Source organism: Myotis davidii, unplaced genomic scaffold (assembly GCF_000327345.1).
Source record: "Myotis davidii unplaced genomic scaffold, ASM32734v1 scaffold705, whole genome shotgun sequence".
NCBI classification, from domain to species: Eukaryota; Metazoa; Chordata; class Mammalia; order Chiroptera; family Vespertilionidae; genus Myotis; species Myotis davidii.
The window spans coordinates 273,371-295,214 of NW_006296405.1; the positions used below are offsets into that span (position 1 = coordinate 273,371).

General features: G+C 39.0%; 2 protein-coding genes across 5 annotated transcripts in view; one reads left to right on the top strand and one right to left on the bottom strand.

Annotated features, from left to right (window-relative positions):
* Positions 1-1,092: 1,092 nt before the first annotated feature.
* Positions 1,093-7,933, bottom strand: SSMEM1 (serine-rich single-pass membrane protein 1). Its single transcript, XM_006771373.2, has 3 exons — positions 7,716-7,933; positions 3,551-3,608; positions 1,093-1,613 (listed from the first exon to the last, which is right to left on the bottom strand). The coding sequence occupies exons 1-3, from the start codon at positions 7,896-7,898 to the stop codon at positions 1,123-1,125; spliced, it is 732 nt and encodes a 243-aa protein (XP_006771436.1). The 5' UTR covers positions 7,899-7,933; the 3' UTR covers positions 1,093-1,122.
* A 2,734-nt stretch (positions 7,934-10,667) lies between these two features.
* The window catches only part of TMEM209 (transmembrane protein 209), a 31,280-nt gene continuing 20,103 nt past the window's right edge, over positions 10,668-21,844 (top strand). For 3 of the 4 annotated variants that reach the window (XR_001515140.1, XM_006771374.2, XM_015568874.1), the window contains exons 1-6: positions 10,668-10,724; positions 11,655-11,791; positions 11,926-11,984; positions 12,864-12,995; positions 13,484-13,722; positions 16,399-16,597. Coding sequence is in view for 3 of the 4 variants with exons in the window: in XM_006771374.2 (XP_006771437.1) it covers positions 10,722-10,724; positions 11,655-11,791; positions 11,926-11,984; positions 12,864-12,995; positions 13,484-13,722; positions 16,399-16,597 (769 nt within the window). In the remaining variant the exon portion in view is untranslated. The remainder of the gene's footprint in view (positions 10,725-11,654; positions 11,792-11,925; positions 11,985-12,863; positions 12,996-13,483; positions 13,723-16,398; positions 16,598-21,844) is intronic. The other variant, XM_006771375.2, reaches the window with a different exon arrangement.

Genomic DNA, 21,844 nt, shown 5'->3' on the forward strand with positions numbered 1-21,844 from the left:
ATTAGGTTAGTTTAGCAGAAACCCCTTATCCGTGATGTTTCCTCCTACTAATTTCTATTCACTGACCCCCTTACCCTGTTCCTTGGCTATAAATCATGGTGTGTCCTTGCTCTATTTGGAGTTGAGCTTGATTTCTCTCCTCTATTGCAATAGATTTGACCCCTGTAACAATAGTGTTGAATAAAGTCTTCCTTACCATAAGTGTCAGAATAAATTTTTTTTTAACATTTGCCCTGCCCTTTGGACAATAACAATGGACAGCCCATGGGCCAGCTGCCTTTCTAGGTCTACCTTCCCTCCTTGGTCTACTCCAAGAATCAGAGATCTTATTCCAGGCTCTTGAGCTCCTCCTCCTCACCAGCCTCCAGCTGACGCATGTGCAGCAATACAGCCCAGATAGAGTTAGTCACCTGAAAATATGGACCTGGAGAATATGGGCCAATTCCATTCTAACCAACTTCACTCAACTCATTGTCAGTCGGATCATCAAAACATATGAATAATTGTAAATGGTTCTGAACATAAATATATTTTTAAAAGAGCTTCTTTAAACAAAATACATTTACTCAAGGGATAAAATATCTGTCTTGTGCTCTTTTGAATAAAAAAAGATAGTGGATGCAGATCTCTGATTCTCCAATGGTGCCATGAACAAATTCATTGGCCTGTTTTTGGACAAATTATTATTTGAAATTTTATTTCTTGGGTTCCAAGTATTTTTGTTGTTGTTGTTTTAATTTTTTTTTTTTTTTAATCCTCACCCAAGGATCTTTTCCCTTGAATTTTTAGAGGTGGAAGAGAGAGGGAAAGACAGAGAGAAATATTGGCGTGAGAGAAACACATGGATTGAGATTGGTTGCCTCCTGCATGAGCCAACCCGGGCCGGTGCTGGGGAGGAGCCTGCAACCGGGGAGAAGCCTGCAACCGAAGTACATGCCCTTGACGGGAATTGAACCCGGGACCCTTTGGTCTGCAGGCTGATGCTCTATCCACTGAGCCAAACCGTTGTTGTTGTTAATAGACTTTATTATAAAAAAAAAACCTCCTCATCTACAACTCTGGTGATTTTTCATGTTTAATCTCTTTCATTTAGCTTCAAATAAGGTAAGGACTCGATAAAATTCAAAATTTACTGAATTTTGTGTTAATCTCAGGTACAGAATTTTCCTCTTGAATATCTCCCTTCTTTGGGGCTGTTGCTGTTGTGTTTTGAAGGAAATGGCGTGTCAACCATTCATTGGTTCTCATGGCTTTGCAGTGGAGACAGGGCCTTTCCCTGATTTGGTAGCTTCCCACACTCTTTTGCCTCTGAACTGTTTTTCTTTTAATACTGGTTGGTGATGGGTGTTCATTTTCACTCTCCTTCCACGAGGAGGCTCCGGAGTCAGATTCTTCACTGTCATACTCAGTAGTATCGCTGTCATGCTGGGTCTGATTCACCTGGCTGAACTGAGAATGGTGCATAGATCGTCTTCGTTTAAGATAGGCATTTACCAAAGCCACTTCCGAGTCAGTTATAGGAGTAAGCTGGATCTGCTTTGGTTTTTTCATCTTTTGTGGAGAGTCCCAGGCACCATCTTGGTTTTGCCACTTACGGGAAGTATCTTTGCTTGCTAACAACCAATGAAACAAATCAACAAGTTAGGCACATTGTTGGTTACCATACCTTCACATTACCTCAGAGCCTATAACATGTGTGGGCTCACTCTTAGTTGCCATTTGCCAAGCCACCACTTTTCTCCACTTACTTGCAAGTGTTGGCAGCTGACGGCATTTTCCAGTACCATACCAGATCGTCCAAATACCGGAAGGTCAAATAGATGCTTGACATATGACTTTTGAAGTTTCATGAGCCCTGATATAAGATCAAGGGGAACGTCTCTAAACTTTTCCAGAGAAGGAGCCTTTTCTCCTTTGAAGTCTTAAAGATTCACGTGTTTATATGAATGTGATTTGGGTAGCAGGAAACTAAAAAGAATCTTTTCTTTACACAGTGGTGTACTGGAATTGGCTGGTCAATAACTTAGTTAAGCTTTCAGAAATTTTGTGAGATAGTTGTTAAACACAGACATTAGTAAGAAATTAAACTATCAACATTTACCATTTCATCAATTTATTACAAATAAACATAATGCTCAAAACATCACTTCCTAATTATTTTATTACATTTTATTATGATGTATGCTCTTGAAGCTATTTGTCTGTTGTTGGGTGTTGGAAATACCACATAATGATGTGCTACTGTGCATCTCCTTCCCAGCTCCATGTTCAGGGACATGTTAGTGACTTGAAATCAGTTTGGGTAGGATAAAAATCAACAAGAGCCAAAAGTCAGGCATTGTTTTATGGTTTTGTTGACTGTCTAGGTTTAAAGTGATGGAGAACATGGTGTTAACCTAGATTTACATTTAAAAGTATCATGCCTATAGCCACTACATTGAGAATAGCACCTCCAAAAAATAAGGAAATATTCTTCCAGAATATTCTAAAGCTATTATCCAATTTGCCAAGAAGTCACTCACATCATTGACAACCAAGTTAAGTTCCAACATACATCTTGTTTCTTTCATATTACTCTTTAGGGGAAGTAACATTCATAATGGAGCTACACTTGTTGATCAATTGCAGACGTAAGTTGGCTAAGGATGCAAGAGTCTGGTAAAAATCAAGGAAAGTATTTTGTGAGAATCAGTGGTCTATATGGAATTTACCATAAAGAGTATTATATATTTTACTAGAGACCCTATGCATGAAATTCATGCTGGGGCGGGGGGTCCCCTCAGCCCAGCCTGCGCCCTCTCTTGCAATCTAGGACCCCTCGCTCCTAACCGCCCTCCTGCTTGCTCCTTACCACTTGGCTGCTCCTTACCACTTGGCTGCTCCTTAGCGCTGCCATGGAGGCAGGAGAGGCTCCCGCCACCGCAGCTGTGCTCACCAGCCATGAGCGTAACTTCTGGCTGAACAGTGCTCCCCCTGTGGGAGCACACTGACCACCAGGGGGCAGCTCCTGCATTGAGTGTCTGTCCCTTGGTGGTCAGTGTGCGTAATAGCGACCAGTCATTCTGGTCATCTGGTCGTTCCACCCTAATGGTCACTGGGCTTTTATTATATAGATTATTTGTAAATTATGTTATACATCCTTTATATTTAATTTTTTAAAAATTTATACACACATTTTTGGAGAGTCGTTTGTTAAACATTTTCCAGCACACAACTACTTATGGGTTATTGAAAAAGATGTTATTTACAGCTCATAATCCTGTAGTAACTCTAACCGTAAGTGTATGTAAAAAGGAAGCTGTGTGAAGGGAGAATGCTGAGGAATGAAAAGAACTTGAGCTTTACCTACCAGTAATTCATAGCCCCTACTAAATTACAGCAGCTAAATTATCCTGCACTGAAGCAAGGAGCTTGTCCAATAAGCTGCCACAGGTCTTGGGGAGGCCCTCTAACACTCTTGGCTGTTCGCCTCTGTTGCTTGCTTTCCACACTCGCAACAAACATAGTTCTCTCATCAAAGTCCAATACTAAATATTGTACCAACTCTCACCTTTGCTTACTGAAGTGCTTGTCTCACTATCTTCATCCTTTTTCTTCTCCTCAGACATCTGTTTCAGAAATATAGATTAGTGATGGTGACCTTACATCATTCACACCCTCATCGTCCCAACTAATATGTACAGATGCAAAAATTGGACAGTAAAGAAGGCCGATAGGGGAAAAATGGACTCATCTGGAATGTGGTGTGGAAGGAAAACTCTATGGATACCCGGGACCACCAGAAAGATGAACAAGTGGGTCCTACAGCAAGTTTAACCTAAAACATTTCTGGAGGCAAAAATAACAAAAGTGAAGCTTTCCTATTTTGGGCACATCATAAGAAAATAGAAAATAGTGGATTCTTCACTAGAAGGGCCAAATACAAGATGAATCGACTTCTCCAAAGAAGCCATAGGCATGAGTCTACAGCAATGGAGCAGGGTTGCTGAGGACAGGACATTGTGGACACCATTCATTCAAAGTGTCACCAGGAGTTGGAGTCACTCAGTGGCACACACAACAGTCATCATAGTTGGTTGCCTTTCAGTTTCACTTCTGCTGCCCATTAGGAAGACCATACTTTGATAGCAGAATCTACCAAAATGTTTGAACCAAGCAAAAGGAACAAAGACTTGAGGGAAAATAATAATGATAAGGGGCTATAGGTTATAAAGTTTTTCTGTATTCATATTATAGAGAAATATCATTTAAAAAGAGATTTGATAGTACTATGATTAGTGTTTTAAATTGCTTAAAAAAAATTTTTTAAGCCTCACTTGAGGATATTTTTTCCATTGATTTTTTAGATAGAGTGGAAGGGAGAGAAAGGGGGCGGGGAGAGAGAGAGAAAAATCCATGTGGTACAAATATAAAGCTCCTCCTCCTTCAGAATATATCAAAAATTTTAGGAATACTCATAACACTTTTGACACATAATTCTTCTGGGAACTTTTCACCAGGAAATAACCCCCCAAAGAGAAAAGTTTTGTGTACAGAAATATTCATCACAGCGTAATTCGGTTAATATAAAATACAAAATTCAAAAATAGACATGGTTAATTAAATGCAGTATAATTATACAATCATATAATATATAGTTGTGGAGATGATTATGGTAAAAGTATGTTATAATATGAAGAAATGAATGTTATAATATTAAGTTAAAAATCAAGATGCAAAGTTGTATATACAGTATGATCACAAGTTAGCTAAAAATATGAAAAAAGATTTTAAAGGATTCCAGGAGTGTTAGCAATGGCTAACTTTGAGTGGTAAAGTAATTTTTCCCCTCTAATTTTTCAAATTGTCTAAATACAGAAAAAATGAATTTATGTAAAATCAAACACACTTTGGGTTGAAAAGTGCCATACTTGGGTATTCATAATTGCAATCTAAGATCTTTGGCCCATTCCTTTCTCTTTTTTACAATATATTTTTATTTATTTCAGAGAGGAAGAGAGAGGAAGAGATAGAAACATCAATGATGAGAGAGAATCATTGATCAGCTGTCCAAACAACACTAAACAAATATATAAGCTAAACGCAGCATATAGAGTCTCTGAAAGCAAAAGGTTAATGCATCTTCACAAGTGGCAAATCCAGCCCTTGCCAGTGTGGCTCAGTTGGTTTCCCAGTCAAGGCACATACCAGGTTGTGGGTTTGATTCCCAGTCAGGGCATGTATAGTAGGCAACCAAACAGTGTTTCTCATATTTTCTCTCTCTCTCTCTCTCTCTCTCTCTCTCTCTCTCTCTCTCCTCCCGCCAACTAAAAATAATTTCTTAAAAAGTGGCAAATCCAGAGGAAATCAGTGTGCTTCATGTTTGAGGATAATTACCACCACACTTCCATCACACTTTTACCATTACTTCAAGGTTTGTAAATAAAGGCTTATAGTTTAGCAGAGAAAATGAAGTTCAAAGGGAAGGGAAAATTCCATCCTCCTTGACTAGTCCTCATATGATTCTCAGATTTCAAATCTGGGACCCTTTAGAAGAAGCAGTTCAGCTGAACAAAATAAAAGATGAAACTTCTAAGATAATTAAGGTTTTAATTAGCACTGAATAAATTAATTCAACATTTCAACTATGCTTTGAAGCAAACAAATGATATGGCAGGAAACTTGGGTTTACTGCTCCCAAGTTTGTGTGAGATTGGACAAGTCACTTAATTTCTTTGGGCCTTATCAATTTTAAAAAGGATAGATAACTGATATCTAACTTGCTTACAAACAAGAGACTGGACCCTATGCCAGTGGTAGGCAAACCGTGGCTCGCGAGCCACATGCGGTCCTTTGGCCCCTTGAGTGTGGCTCTTCCACAAAATACCACGTGTGGGCGAGCACGTACAGTGCGATTGAAACTTCGTGGCCCATGCGCAGAAGTCGATTTTCGGAAAGGAGATAGACGAAACAAGTATACAAGACGAGTGTGGATGGGAGAGTGTGGATGGGAGAGTCAGCGAACGTACCTCAATCAGATTGAGGACGTTTTTAGCAAAGGCCAGCTTAGGAGTGCCCTAATTAAGTTAATAACAATGTACCTACCTATGTAGTTTAAGTTGAAAACAATTGGCTCTTAAAAGAAATTTTAATCGTTGTACTGTTGATATTTGGCTCTGTTGACTAATGAGTTTGCCGACCACTGCCCTGTGCAATCTTGAGGTCCTAGAAGCTTGGGTCACTATGACTATGACAGAAGCAAGGGAGAAGAACACAGCTTAGGTCTCTTAAGTGGTCTTCATGATGAAATTGCCAGGAATCAATTTCAACTTTTTGTTAATTTTCTAAAGTAGCTTTTCTTGCCAGACCAGACAAATTCAATATACTTAGCTAGGGATATGTATAAGCTATCGCTTCTAAATCTCCTTTTGGCAAAGTATCTACCTTATGAAGCATTTAAACTTTAGATGAAACTTCTTACGGGGGAAGACATGACAAGGAAAATAGTCTTTGATTATTATAATGGAATCCAGCTGGCATAGACATAACAAACCTCCTCTCCATCTAGAGTTGATACAGCACTCAGTCTAGCTGACCACCGACAGCCCAGGGTTCCGGCTGCAATGCTAAATGATGGTGGTTTGATTAATTGTCAACCTGGTATTAATGGCCAGCAAGGATTCCACGTCAGCGACTTACAAGAGCTTGGTCACAGTCATTATATACTGGAACATAACAGTCCTGATAAACTGAGCTACCTCATTCCTAAGAGGATGGTATTTTTTTCTGCTAGGAGGTGGTCTAGAGTAGCGACTTTAGTTCTGTTTAGTTTCATTTAGTTCTGTAGCTTATTCTATTCTGAGAGTATGTTGCCCCATTCTAAAATCCCCAAAATATTACAACACATATCCAATAAATAAAACGACTTTTTTATTTGTAATTAAAATTACCTGGCTACACAAGGAATTTCAAGGTCATTAACCAGTAGGGAAGTTTATCCCAGCATTACACAGCATATTAACAAAGTACAAACCACCTCAATATCTCAAAATTGCAGATTTGTTATGGTGCAACCACAGACAAAACAAAAGTATGCAGTCACTAAGAATTCTGCTGTGTGAATATAATTTGGAGAAGTGTTACAATATCAAGTTTTAAAAAGCAGGATATGAAAATATACACTATAACATAAATGCTAACCATGTAAGATCAAAGATAGAAAAATGGAGAAATATATATTGTTATAGAGGAAAAAGAAAAACCAGAACATACTACAAAATGTTAACAGTGGTTATCTCTAAGAAATAGGATTACAGTAGTTTAAATTTTCTTCTTTATCCTTTTCTGTATTCTTGGAGGCTCTAGAACAGCGGTTCTCAACCTGTGGGTCGCGACCCCTTTGGGGGTCGAATGACCCTTTCACAGGGGTCGCCTAAGACCATCGGAAAACACATATATAATTACATATTGTTTTTGTGATTAGTCACTATGCTTTAATTATATTCAATTTGTAAAATTGAAATTGGGGGTCACCACAACATGAGGAACTGTATTAAAGGGTCACGGCATTAGGAAGGTTGAGAACCACTGCTCTACAATAAGATTGTATTGTTTTCAAAATTAGAAAACAAACTTTAAAAAAGTAGTTTCATCAAAGTAAAGTGAATTTTATTTTAATGAAAAAAAACACCTAGTGTACAGTAAACATATTATTTAAAATAAAAAGAATATCCTACCCAGAAAGGAGCTCGAGAGAAGAACATCAAGACCAATATAATGACAAAATACCAGAAGAGTAAGGTCCCTACTGCCCCGCAGGAGTCATCCTGCCAGCACTCATGATCCTGACTTGGAATGCTAAAAGTTAGAGGTCTGGGGGGAGGATCCACTGCCCAAAATAAGGAAAGAAGTTCTCCCATAAGGGCTTCTTGCTTCAAAAGTAAACATGCTCAAAGGGATGACAGTGACTGGGAAGTACTTCACTCCACTTGCATGACAACTTCCTTGACAACCTATTATGACATACACTTCAGCAACTGTGACAGGAACTGACAAACCCTTCTTAGATTCCTATATTTTTGGAGATTTACTTAAATTACTTTTATGAAAGTTTATGGTCTTTCCTCATAACTTAATATAGTGTGTTCTGCCTTATTTCCCCCAACCCTGAAATTTGTATATATAATAGACCCTTAAGCAACATTGGTTTGAATCACATGGGTCCACTTATTAGGATTTTTTTTTCAATAAATACCTGTAATGTTTTCATCTGCATTTGGGAACCCAAGGATGCAGAAAGCTGACTGTATGCATTGCTCTATGCCATTTTCTATAGGGGATTTGAGCAATCTTGGATTCCGGTTTGGGACCCAAACCCTGCAAATACTGAGAGTAGTTAAGTTTTAGGGGAGTCAAAAGTTATACTTGGATTTTCTACTGTGAGGAGGTTGGTGCCCCTAACCCCCATTTTGTTCCATGGTCAATACTGTATTTTCTTTTTTAAATTGAATTTAGAGAGAGAGAGGAAAGGAGAGGGAGAGAGAGAGCCTCCTACACACCCCCTACTAGGGATGGAGCCCCAAACCCAGGCATGTGCCCTGACCCAGAATCAACTGGCCATCTCTTGGTGCATGGGACAACGCTGAGCCAACGAGCCACAATGGCCAGGGCTATACTATATTTTCTTTACGTACAGTATTTTAATGTCTTTAAATCTTAGTCTCTGAAGTACTCACTTTATTCAGTCTCTTATGATTGTAAATTAACATACACATTCCAATTCGTAATAGACTGAACTGTGTTCCCCCAAAATTCATATGTTGAAGCTTTAATCTTCAATTTGTCTATAATTAGAGACGTTACTTTTAAACAGGTAATTAAGTTTAAATGACGTCTAAGGGTGGGGCTCTAATCCGATATGACCGGTGACCTTATTAGAAGAGGAAGAGACAGTAAGGCTGTTCAAGCACAGAAAGAAAGAAAAAAAGGCCAGAGAGGTGGTGTTCATCTGTAAACCAAAGGAGACAAGCCTTAGGAGAAATCAATTCTGCTGGAATCTTGATCTTAGACTTTCAACTTCCAAAACTGAAAAAAATTCTTTTGTGTAAGCCACCTAGTCTGTAGTGTTTTGTTAAGGCAACCCTAGCAAACTAATGTGTAATGCCAAGTAGCAGTAGTGTTCCTTGAATAAATGCACAGTAATTTATAGATTGCATTAAAAGGGAAATTATCCATGTGTCTGTTGTGAATGACATCAAATGTATACAATTTCTTCTTAGGTAAGAGCCAGACATGGGGTAAGGAGGAGCCTGGCATTCTCAATTTGACTGTACGTAGAACCCTTTGACTTTGAACAATTTTCAAGTTAGTTCATCTCTCAATCTAAAACTAGAGCAAAACACCATTGCTATTAAGACGATCTAAAAACTATAAAAATCCCACTCTAAAAAAAAATCTCTCAGATCTGTAAAACCACAGCATACCTTCATTTTCTCAATATGCAATACCACAAGGAAACGTCATTTTCTTCTATTGGACTTTAGGAACATTTAAAGAAAAATTTTGGTCTTTGGGACTTGCATGATGTAACAATTCACTAGCTTGTGATATGGGGTGTTTTTATTAGGGGCACACTTCTCTGCATCCTCAAGGGCACGTCCTCAGGCCCTGCCCATTCTGATGGTTGTCTGCCTGAGGCCTGCTGCTTCCTCCAGGCAGCTAGTGAGGAGCCCGACCTGGGCCTAGGTGCCTCCCAATGCACCTGCCCTCCTTCCCCCAGCAGAGCTCCTGGAGGCAGTCATCAGAGCACTTTTACTCTTACACCCCTGCATGGTTCGGTTCGCCGACACACTGCAGGCGTTTGTATTTGTTCAATGAAACCAAACTGAACTCTATGATGAACTTTTCCCCGGGATTACAAGTTCTTCCAAAGAAAATGCAGGAAATTTAAATATTTTTTTAAAAACCTCAAAACCATGCCGGATCCGGTTTGGCTCAGTGGATAGAGCGTCTGCCTGCGGACTGAAGGGTCCCAGGTTCGATTCCGGTCAAGGGCATGTACCTGGGTTGCGGGCACATTCCCAGTGGGAGATGTGCAGGAGGCAGCTGGTCGATGTTTCTCTCTCATCGATGTTTCTAACTCTCTATCTCTCTCCCTTTCTCTCTGTAAAATATCAATTAAAAAAAAACAACCTCAAAACCACTAACAACTTTAACAAAACACATTTGAGTTTTTCTTGTTACTGCTGCACCTTCATTACACGGATATTTAAGAATTAACATGGGGTCGGAACATTTTTTTAAAAAAAACAGTTGTGAGAAATGCTTTGTCATTGCTGATGGTGTCTGGACATATCACAACGTACTCTAACCGACCAATTAGCCATTCTACTGAATAAAATGTCTTAAAATGTGAGTCCATAAGCGCCCTAAAGAAGCTATAATTGTATTAATACACAGAAATTTACTTTCTTATAGTTATCAATGAGGATTCGGAACCTGGTCTGAATCTTTGCTGCTCAGTTTTCTCCCCGCACCTGAGCGCCAGCCACAAATCTGAGAGTGTTTCCCTGGTAACGCATTCAGTTCCCGTCTCTCCCCGCCCCTCCCCTTCTCTTCTCGCGAGAAGAGAGAACCCGTTTTTCCGGTAACGTAAACCTGTAAGCAGGTCTCTTTCGCCTGACCGTTGGCTCCGCGCATGTGCAGTAGAGTTGGCGCGAGTCAGCGGCTTCCGGCTAGAGATCATGGTGCGTGTTCGGGGTCATTTTTTGTGCTTCCTGGACGCAAATCCACGCGGGCCGTGGGAATTCAGGGCCCGCGCATCTACCGCGGGCTTAGCCAAAGCGGGGGGTGTGGCCCGGTGGCCCGCCACCCTTAGAGGAACGGAGGAAAGGCGATAGGGGTTGCCGAAGTTCGGACTGGGAGAGCCGGGCGGGAAGCCGGTTGGCCTGGGGAGTTTGGACTCCGGCCGGGTGGCGGGAAGGGCACTGCTCTGTGCGCGGGGCTGCGACTCCATGTAACTGGAACAAATCTTACACTTGTCCGCGAGAGAGGAGGTCCAGCAAAACAAAGAAAATGCAAACCCCAGTGTAGACCAAGGCCGAATGCATACTCCTCCCCACTCGCCCTCAGCTCCCTCACATGAACACTGGCCCTCTAAAAGTTAAAAAGCAAACGGAGGTCTCAGTTTATCGGCCTGCGTGCAGAGTGAAGAGCATGGGCAGTGAATGGCCGCTGCGGAAGGCTTTATTTAGGATGCTTTTAAAGCCTTACCGCGCAAAGCGGGTAGTGTCTCCCAAAACTTTGTATTGGAGTTTCCTAAATTCGCCCTTGGGCTAGTCCTTGTGACATATTTCAAAAACACAGTATAGAGCGATTGCAGACATGACCACCAACACAAATTACAAGCTAAGACATTTTTATCTATCGGAAGCATGAAGCTATTTTCTTAAGTGACCAGCCACTTCTTTGTTGACAGTACAGCGCTAATGAGGTTATAATTCAGGGTTCCCTTTTCATATCCGGATACTAAACTGTAAAACATGTTGGAAAGACATTTTAAAGACGAGGGAAAGTATGTGCAACTTTTACTTGCTGTTAATGAACGACACGAGTGTGATTTCTTAAACGGAGTCGTTTCTTTTTGATTAATTCTGGTGCTCTTTGTTTTTGAATAGATGCAAGGGGAGTCTAACCCTAGTGCTTCCCTTATTGACAGAACCATCAAGATGAGAAAAGAAACAGAAGCTAGGAAAGTGGTTTTAGCCTGGGGACTCCTAAATGTGTCTATGGCTGGAATGATATATACTGAAATGTAAGTTAATCAGGAAAAAAAAAAGTTTTTTTTTAAGAGGCCAATGCTTGGCTCCACAGGTTTTTTTGTGTTTGTTTTTATTTTGGTGTGTTTTGTATTTTAAAGACATTGAAAAGCCTTTCTAATTTTTTCAGGACTGGAAAATTGATTAGTTCATATTATAATGTGACATACTGGCCTCTCTGGTATATTGGTAAGTCATTAATTTTCACTGTGATTTAGACCTACTGTCAATGAAAAACTGCACTCGAGTTTACCTCAGCTTAGTAGCCATGCCTTCATCCAACAAATATTTGAGTGCCTACTATGTTCCAGAAACTGAATGCAGCAGGAAGGGAACAAAGTCCCTGCCCTCATGGAAGGGCCATTCCAGGAGAGGAGACAATCGCATTGAACAATACAATTCTAGAGAATAATGAGGTCTATGAAGAAAAATAGTTTGGGGGTAGTGAGATCTGTATTTGTTACTCTCCCTGCAATGCCTTCCCTACTTCTCTAATTTTTCACCTTTCAAAACCAGTCAGATTTCTACAACATGGATGCCTTCCTCAGTCTCCTCGTTTCTTCATCTCCCTGTCTGCTCTTCAGTAGTCTTTGGGTATAGAGTCCTATGGCCATTAAAGGAAATTCCATCGTCTAATGTACACATTGGTCTAAAGTCTGTGATAGAAGTAGTGTGGAAAATGGAAGAGCAAGAGTTTTGGAGTCTCCATACCTGAGTTAGAATCAACAATTAGCTGTGTGCTCTTGCAAAATCACTTTATTTCTCTACAACTGTTGGTTGAACTTTAAAGTAAAGATGAAAATGTTTATTGTACCAGTTTTAAGGATTAGTGATACTATTTTGAAACTTAGTAGTAAGTACCCTACACATAATAGACATTAAGTGGTAACTGATAGGAAAAAGAAGTTTTTAATTTTGTTAATTGGCTAAAGTGTAAAGAGTTCTGTTTCCCCTTGTTTTCAATTTTATTAATTTGCTAAAGTATAAAGAGTTCTGTTTCCCCTTTTAAATGTTTCACACACACCCCCTTTTTAAAAAATAAATAAATAAATTGTTGTTCTCTTACAGAGCTTGCTCTTGCATCTCTCTTCAGCCTAAATGCTTTGTTTGACTTTTGGAGATATTTCAAATATACTGTGGCACCAACAAGTCTGGTTGTTAGCCCTGGACAGCAAACACTTTTAGGGTTAAAAACAGCTGGTAAGTGTTTGCATCTTTTGCAAAGATGGGGGAAAGGTTGGCAATAACTCTTTCTCAGTTTAATTTTCCCTTTTTCTAGACTCAGCTTGGAAGGGGCTTAGGCCATCTGGTTCAACTATATTAAGCAGGTCTATAATAAATTGTCTTAAGACCAGTGACTATTATTCCTGTTTGTATAGATTAAATGAAATTAGCAATCAATAGCCTCCTGAAAGTTTGTTCTGTTTAATTATAATTAAAATTAAATTACTAATGCTTGCTGCATTGAAGCTAATTTCTTATTTTGAACTCTGGAAATGGTAAACAACTAATTTGTGTCTTTCGGTAATAATACTTTATGTAATTTAACAACCAAGTTCTCTTTTACTTTCCTTTTTGTTTTGTTTTTTTGAAGAAAAAGATTCAGTTCATTAAATCTGTTTTCATAGAAATGTTATTTATATACACACACATTTTATTTATTTGCCATTTATTTATGTTTCTTCTAGTTGTACAGACTACTCCTCCACATGACCTGGCAGCAACCCAAATTCCTCCCTCTCCACCTTCTTCAATTCAGGGTCAGAGTGTGTTGAGTTACAGCCCATCTCGTTCACCCAGTACCAGCCCCAAGTTCACCACCAGCTGTATAACTGGATACAGCCCTCAGCTACAAGGTCTGTCGTCAGGGGGCAGTGGTTCTTATAGCCCAGGAATGACCTACTCACCCATCAGTGGTTATAATAAGGTAAGGACTCTTTTCTCTTGACCAGTCAAGTTATTTCAGAATTTGGAGATACCTATACAATCTATTGAGTTGAAATTCCTCATTTCATCAATGAAGAAATGGAGCAACAGTGGATAATGGAGTTACCCAAATTGCCCATTTAAGAGCCAATAATAGACCCAGATTTTAGTTAGAAGTTTTTGTTTTAAAAAAATATATTTTTTTATTGACTTTTAGAAAGAGGGGGACGGCAAGGGAGAGAGAAGAGGGAAACACCAATGTGCGAGGATATCGATTGAGCCCAAAACCTGGCATGTGCCCTGACCAGGAATCAAACCACTAACATTTTGGTGCATGGGAGGACACTCCAACCAACTGAGCCACTCAGCCAGGGCTATAAAGGATATTATGGGAAAATGTTTGGTTAAATTTAAATAAAACAGGGACATAAAATTAAAAATGGATAGTATTGTCATTTATGTGAAAAAAATACATTGACATAGCCATATACATGTAAAGATTTGAAAATACATAAAATGTGAAAAGGGATTATATTATCTCTGGGTGGCAAAGTTCTAAGTGTGACTTTTTTTCATGCTTTTTAGTTGTTTTAAAACATGCATATATTACTTTTTTAAAAATAGGCTTTATATTTAGAGCAGTTTTAGGTTCCTAGAAAAATTGAGTGAAAGGTGCAGAGATTTCCCATATGCCCCCTGCACACAGGCACAGCCTTCCCAACTGTCAACATCAGTCGCAAGAGTGGTGCAGTTGCTACACTGTACCTACACTGACACATCATTCTCACCCAGAGTCCATGGTTCACATTAGGGTCCACTCTTGATGGTACACATTCTGTGGGTTTGGTCAAATATACAAGGACGTGTATGCACCATTATGTATACAGAGTATTTCTACTGCCTTAAAAATCCTCATGCTGCCCTAACCAGTTTGGCTCAGTGGGTAGAGCGTCGGCCTGTGGACTGAAGGGCCCCAGGTTTGATTCCCGTCAAGGGCATGTACCTTGGTTTCGGGCACATCCCCAGTAGCGGGTGTGCAGGAGGCAGCTGAATCGATGTTTCTGTCTCATCGATGTTTCTAACTCTCTATACCTCTCCCTTTCTCTCTGTAAAAAATCAGTAAAATATATTTTTTTAAAAAATCCTCATGCTCCGTGCCCCTCCCCATTCAGTGTCAGCCCCGAACCTCCCTTTCTGTAAGTTGAGGGGCGGGGGTATCATATCAGCAGCAGTCATCAACCCTCCAATGGGATCTACTGAGTGATGAATGGATCACTGTTTAAATGCTAAGAGTCACTGGCCTGACCAAACCACAACATGGCCACGGGGTTCCTGTAGAGATGGCCCTCAGTTTCCACCTTTCCCCAAAACATTTGCCTCTTGCCTGATGGGGGAGGGGGTTTCCCAAGACCCCTGATTGGAGCCCACTGAGCTCTCTCCCTGCCTGTTTAGATAGGTGCTATGTAGTGGGGCTGGGGACCAAGAGCCATTACTGCCATTTGGAAATACTTGCCTTGCGTAGATCCAGCCTTAAAGTTTTTCTGATATCTTAGTGATAGCAGACGCTGCACAAAGTGTTATCAGAGTTAATACTGTGAGGAGACAAAATAATGAAAATAATTTTACCAAAGAAAATGAACCATCACATAATGTTTGCATTTTATCATTGATTTGAGTGCATCTTTAGAAAACTGAATGTAACAAAAACCCAGGACATTTTTGGAAATTGTATGCTCTCTAGCAACTTTGTGTGAATTTTTATACAGGCACTGTTTTACGAGTTATAAAATGTTTAAAAATAGAAAAAAAAAATCCAAATGTTCCACTTATTCATCCTTCCCCCAACCCCTGACAACAGCTGATCTTTTTATTGTCTCCATAGTTTTTTTGAATCCTCACCTGAGGATATTTTTCCATTGATTTTTAGAGAGAGTGGAAGAGAGCAGGAAAGGCAGAGAGAAATATCAGTGTGAGAGAAACACATCGATTGGTTGCCTCCCGCACGAGCCCCGACCAGGGCCTGGGTTAGGGAGGAACCTGAAACCGAGGTACATGCCCTTGACTGGAATCAAACCTCAGACCCTTCAATCCTCAGGCCGATGCTGTATCCACTGAGCCAAGCCGGCTAGGGCTGTCTCCATAATTTTGCCTTTTTTAGCATATCATATAGTTGTCATTGTACTCTATGTAACCTCAGATTAGCTTCTTTCACTTAATATGCATTTAGCTTCCTTTATGTTTTTTCAGAGCTCCTTTTAGTGCTAAATAATATTCCATTGTCCAAATGTGCCACAGTTTGTCTATTTACCTACTAAAGTAGGTTGCTTCCAAGTTTTGGCAGTTATGAATAAAACTATATAAACATCTGTGTGCAGGTTTTTGTGTGGACATAAGCTTTCAACTCCTTTGGGTAAATACCAGTGAGCACGATTGCTAGATGTATGGTAAGAGTATGTTTAGTTTTGTAAGAAACCATCAGGCTGTCTTCCAAAGAGGCTGTACCATTTTGCATTCCCACCAGCAATGAACGAAGAGTTCCTGTTGCTTCATATCCGGGTCAACGTGGTGGTGTCAGTGGTCTGGATTTTATTATTGGTGTATTACTTTTTGAAAGTCAAAAGCCAAACAAAAGTAAATTTCAATTAAATAAAATAAAGGCTATTTTTATTTTGTATAGTTGGCAAGTCATAGTCCCTCTCCGTCTTCGTACCCTACCACTGTGGGACCCGTGGAGAGCAGTGGAGTGCGATCTCGCTACCGTTCTTCACCCACTGTCTATAACTCCCCTACTGACAAACATGACTACATGACAGACCTACGAACTTTGGATACTTTTCTTAGAAGTGAAGAAGAGAAACAGCATAGAGTTAAGCTGGGTATGTACATATATTTTTAGACCTAACATATATATGGTGTCTCTTTACATTATCCTTAACCTATTATTTCCGTTACTTGGATTACCTGTACATAAATGTTAAGCCTTTTTAACTTATATACCTTGTGTAGCATAGGAGAGAAATACATTTTGTTTTTATATTTTATGCAGTTACAGTTAAGTTCCAAATTTAAGAAGTAAAATAAAGCTGAACTGAGAAATCTTGAACCTTTCATCTACATTCAGATTGAAAGCTTTTTTATATAATGTAAGCTATAATTTCTATTTAAGTAGTCGGTATAGCAAAGCTCAGTGAAGTGATAGTTGTCTCCTTTGGGAAGGTTGGTGTGGCCTGGAACGATGAAGGACAGAGCAGGGATTTACGGCGGAAGTGCTGCTTTTTTTCAAAACATTTAAAACTTATGTTTAATTTACCTTGGGAAACAATGTTAGAAAATGTTAATCTATTTGTGGTGGATTTGATTATTACAAAGTCAATTATTTGACACCAGATTAGGTTATTGAGCAGAGTAATGATTTTTCCCCCTCAGGAACTTTCACAGAAAGCACATTAGGTGCTAAAGCATGGCCACAATGAGGAAGCCAGTTATTGGACCATGGCTCTTTGTGTCACTTTAAATCTCTCCATTGATTTCTAATATAATTTGGCCTGGAATTGCCACAAATGTCAGAGAAACAAATCAATATTATCTTGTTATTTGTCAATGCTTGCTATTTCTTTTAAATTTTGAAATATTTCAAAAACACTGAAAATTATAGGATATAGTACAAAGAACAATCTGTTAACCCTCTACATATCCTTGTCATAGCCAGAGCTTTTCTGACCTCCGTTTTTATTTCTTCTTTGACATAAAGGAGTTGTTTGGAAATATTGTTATTATTGATTAGTGTTGCTTTTAATTTCCAAATATATGAAATGAAAGGCTTGGTTATCTTTTTTCTATTCTCTAAGTTGATTGTGCTATGGTTAGAGATTCTGATGTGTACCCTATTGATTTTTTGGTATTTTTTTCAGACTTGCTTTTAGGCCTGCTGTGTGATGACTTTTTATAAATGGTTCTTGTTATATTGAAAAAAATGCATAGTCTCAAATATCGGACCCCATATTTGTTCATTTAGTAAGCTTTTTGGTGGTGTTCTTTATTAACTTTTGTCTGCATGATCGATTAGTCACAAAGGAACTGTGTTAAAAACTCTCACTGATTGTCTTCCAGTAAATATCTCCTCATAATTGTGTCAAATTTGTTAAGTGTCTAGGAGACTATGTTAAGTGCATGTAAATTCAGAATCCTTAATATCTTTCTGGTCAATTACTCCTTTTGTCACTTGGGCGTTTTGCCTTCAAGAATATTTTGTCTGACATTAACACAGCTATACTGTTTTCATTTGGTTAGCATTTGCTGGGTACTTCTATGTTTATCCCTATACTTTTAACACTTCTGTGCCGATAGATTTTAGTTAAGTATTTTGTACAAATTAATTTGTAAATAATAAGTATTTGGCAGGAGGAAGCTACTTTGAGACTATACAAATATCCTCCTCATTAAATTTTGACTTACTAGTTTTAACATCCTTTTGAGATTCTTTTCAAAATTAATTTTTACTGTTTGTTGTCGTGGCTTTCTAATTCTGTCATTCTTTTAACATTTATACCTTATTTGTTTAAACTTTTTTGTGATATATATGTAAGATTTATCATTTTAACCATTTTTTAATTGCATTTATTGGGGGTGACATTAGTTAATAAAACTATATAGGTTACAGCCCTGCCCCAGTGGCTCGATTGATTGGAGCATCACATATACAAAAGATTATGAGTTCAATCTCCAGTCAGCATGTATGGGAGGTAGCAGATCAGTGTCTCTCTCTCTCCGTCTCTCTCTCTCTCTCTTTTCCTCTCTCACTAAAAAAATAAAATCATTGGGTAAGGCTTAAAAAAATTACATAGGTTTCAGGTGTACAATTTAATACATCAACTGTATATTGTATTGTGTATTCATCACCCCAAGTCAAGTCTCCTTCCATCATCACGTTTTGACCATTTTTAAGTGTATAATTCAGTGGTATTAAGTACATTCACATTGCTGGGCAACCACCTTTCATATTTGTTTATTGGCATTGTACTCTAAGATGGACCTATGTCATTTATTTTAATGGTTATATTGTCTCAGATTTGGCTAGTGGGCCTCTGACTTCAGTGTTCTTTAGACATGACATTATTCATTCTTTTTTTTTTAACTTTTGCGAACCACAAGATATTTCAGACTCCTTTTGAATTTTTCCTACTACCTAGCTCTGGAGTCAATCTGTTTCTTTAAGTGGCCATAGTTGCTTTTAGTGAAAAATAATATTTAGCAATTAGTATCTGGTTATTGCATATGCCATATTAATGGGGTGTCATTATTCTAGGTCCTCTCAGCAGACAGCTAGGAAATATATCTATAATAGAGGCCCACTGTATGAGATTCATGGGGGGGAGTGCCCTCACCCTGGCCTGCACCCCCTTGCAATTCAGGACCTCTCACTCCTAACTGCCAGTCTGCTAGCTCCTTACCGCTTGGCTTGCCACTGTGCTTGCCAGCCGTGAGCCCAGCTTCTGGCTGAGCAGCACTCCCCCAGTGGGAGTACACTGACCACCAGGGGCAGCTCCTGCGTTAACCTTTTTCCCCTGGTGGTCAGTGCATGTCATAGCGACCAGTTGTTCTGGTTGTTCCACCATAACGGTTGCTGGACTTTTATTATATAGGTATGTACATGCACATACACATCTATGTGTATTTCTACATCTATCCATCTATATTAATCCATCAGTTGATTCTTCAATAACATGGGTTTGAACTGCATGGGTCCACTAACAAGTGTTTTGTTTAGTTTTTTCAGTAAATAATGTACAGTACTGTAAATACATGTTCTCTTATGATTTTCTTTCTTTTTTTAAATATTTTAATTGATTTCAGAGAGGGAGAGATAGAAACATAAATGATGAGAGAGAATTACTGATTGGCTCCTTCCTGCACGCCCCCTACTGGGGATCGAGCCTGCAACCCAAGCATGTGCCCTTGAACAGAATTGAACTCGGGACCCTTCAGTCCACAGGCCAATGTGCTATCCACTAAGCTAAACCAGCTAGGGATCTTATGATTTTAATAGCATTTTCTTTTCTCCAGTTTACTTTATTGTAAGAATACAGTATACATATAACACACAGAATATGTGTTAATCGACTGTTTATGTTATGGGTAAAGCTTCCGGTCAAAAGGAGACTATTAGTAGTTAAGTTTTGTCAGAGTCAAAAGTTATACATAGATTTTTGACTGGAAGGGTGGGATAGGTGCCCCTAACCCCCCGCATTGTTCAAGGGTCAACTGTATTAAAAACCTTGAGTTCATACTAATACTTCCAATTCCAATCCAGCCATGCTGGGTTTATTCTAGCCTCTTCTCCCTTTCTGTATTTGTAACTTCTTTCTCCAGTAGTGAGAAACCAGGCCTTCGTGTACTTTCTCACATACCCACTTTTTTGCTAAAGAACCACTTCATCCCTAAATAGTTCACATGCATCTCCTGAGAACAAGGACATTTTCCTTTCTATCTTAAGTATTTTCAATATGATTATCATACTTAAGATACTACCATTATTCATATTCATATTTCCTATACAGTAATGACCTTTGTAGCTCCCCCCCCCTTTTACTAATCTAATTAAGGTTCATGTACTACATTTAGTTGTTATGCTTCTTTTGTCTTCTTTAATCTAGAAAACTTATGCCTTTTTGCATCTTTTATGATACTACATTTTGAAGAGGTTAGGCTAGTTGTATTGCACAATTGGATTTATGTGATCATTTTCTCATTAGAATCAGTTTAAATATTTTTTGTCAAGAATCCAACTTAGGTGGTGATGTATTCCTTTTAGTGTATGACATCAGGAGACACATGATATCTTCTTGTTCCATTATTGATAATGTTAAATTGAATCATTGGCCAAGGTGATGGCAACCTGATTTCTCCATAATAGCTTTTCCCTTTTGTAATTTATAAATAATCTGTAGTGTGATTCTTTGAGACTGTGAATGTACGGTACTGTTCCCCCTACAGCCTTTCAACAAGTGGTTTTAGCTAGCATCCATTGATGGTCCTTTTCCAATAAGTTAATATAGTGGTAGTTTCACAATGTAGACTTTCTAATACTTTCATTTCTTCTACATTTAGTCGTTTAGCATTCTACTGTAAAGAACTTTCTGTTTACCCCTCACCCCACAGTTTGTTCATTTTAGCCAGTTGGGACTCATGGTTGGTTCTTTCTTTAGCAATGTCTAAACTGCTTTTAAATTAACTAATTGAGTTTTTTAATTTGTATTTTTTCATTTTTCAGTTTTATTTGGCTTTCTTTCAAATATGCCTGGTTTATTTTAGAGTATCTTGTTTTGTTTTTGTCTTCAATTCCGCTTCCTATCTCAGTCGCTTTAAACATACTTTAACAAAGCCTCTGTCTGATAGTTCAGTTATCTGACATTCGTGGAGGTGAAATACTAACATTTTTTTATCTTGTGGATTCATGCTTTGAGCTTTTTTCCTTGTGATTCATCTGGTTTTTCTTTTGTGTTTTTGGTAGGCTCATCTTCAGTAGAGTTTTATCTGTGCTTTTTCTATCCTGGGTGGGCTGGATGTAAGCCTTGTTTTCTCTGAGAAGTTTGTATATGACTCTGCCAGGTCCCCAAGGAATATCATTAACTTTGAACTAACTTAAGTAATGTCTAGGCTTAAAAAATTAATCTCCCAACAGCCTAAGACACATAAGCTTCCTTGTTATCTCTTGGTACCCAGTGGTCAGATTATTTTCTTATCCACCGAAAATGTGGCCTTTGAGGTTCCTGGCCCTATGCCAGATGCAGGGGATGGAAGCTGAGAAAGGTCTCAATCCAACTCTCTACATCTTTGAGGCCTACATCTTTATTTCCTACATCTTCATTTCCAGTTCCCATTTGGCCACTGAAATCCAAGCTGATAGGTGTCCTAAAACCTACAAAATTGCCGAAACCGGTTTGGCTCAGTGGATAGAGCGTCGGCCTGCGGACTGAAAGGTCCCAGGTTCGATTCCGGTTAAGGGCATGTACCTGGGTTGCGGGCACATCCCCAGTGGGAGATGTGCAAGAGGCAGCTGGTCGATGTTTCTCTCTCATCGATGTTTCTAACTCTCTATCTCTCTCCCTTCCTCTCTGTAAAAA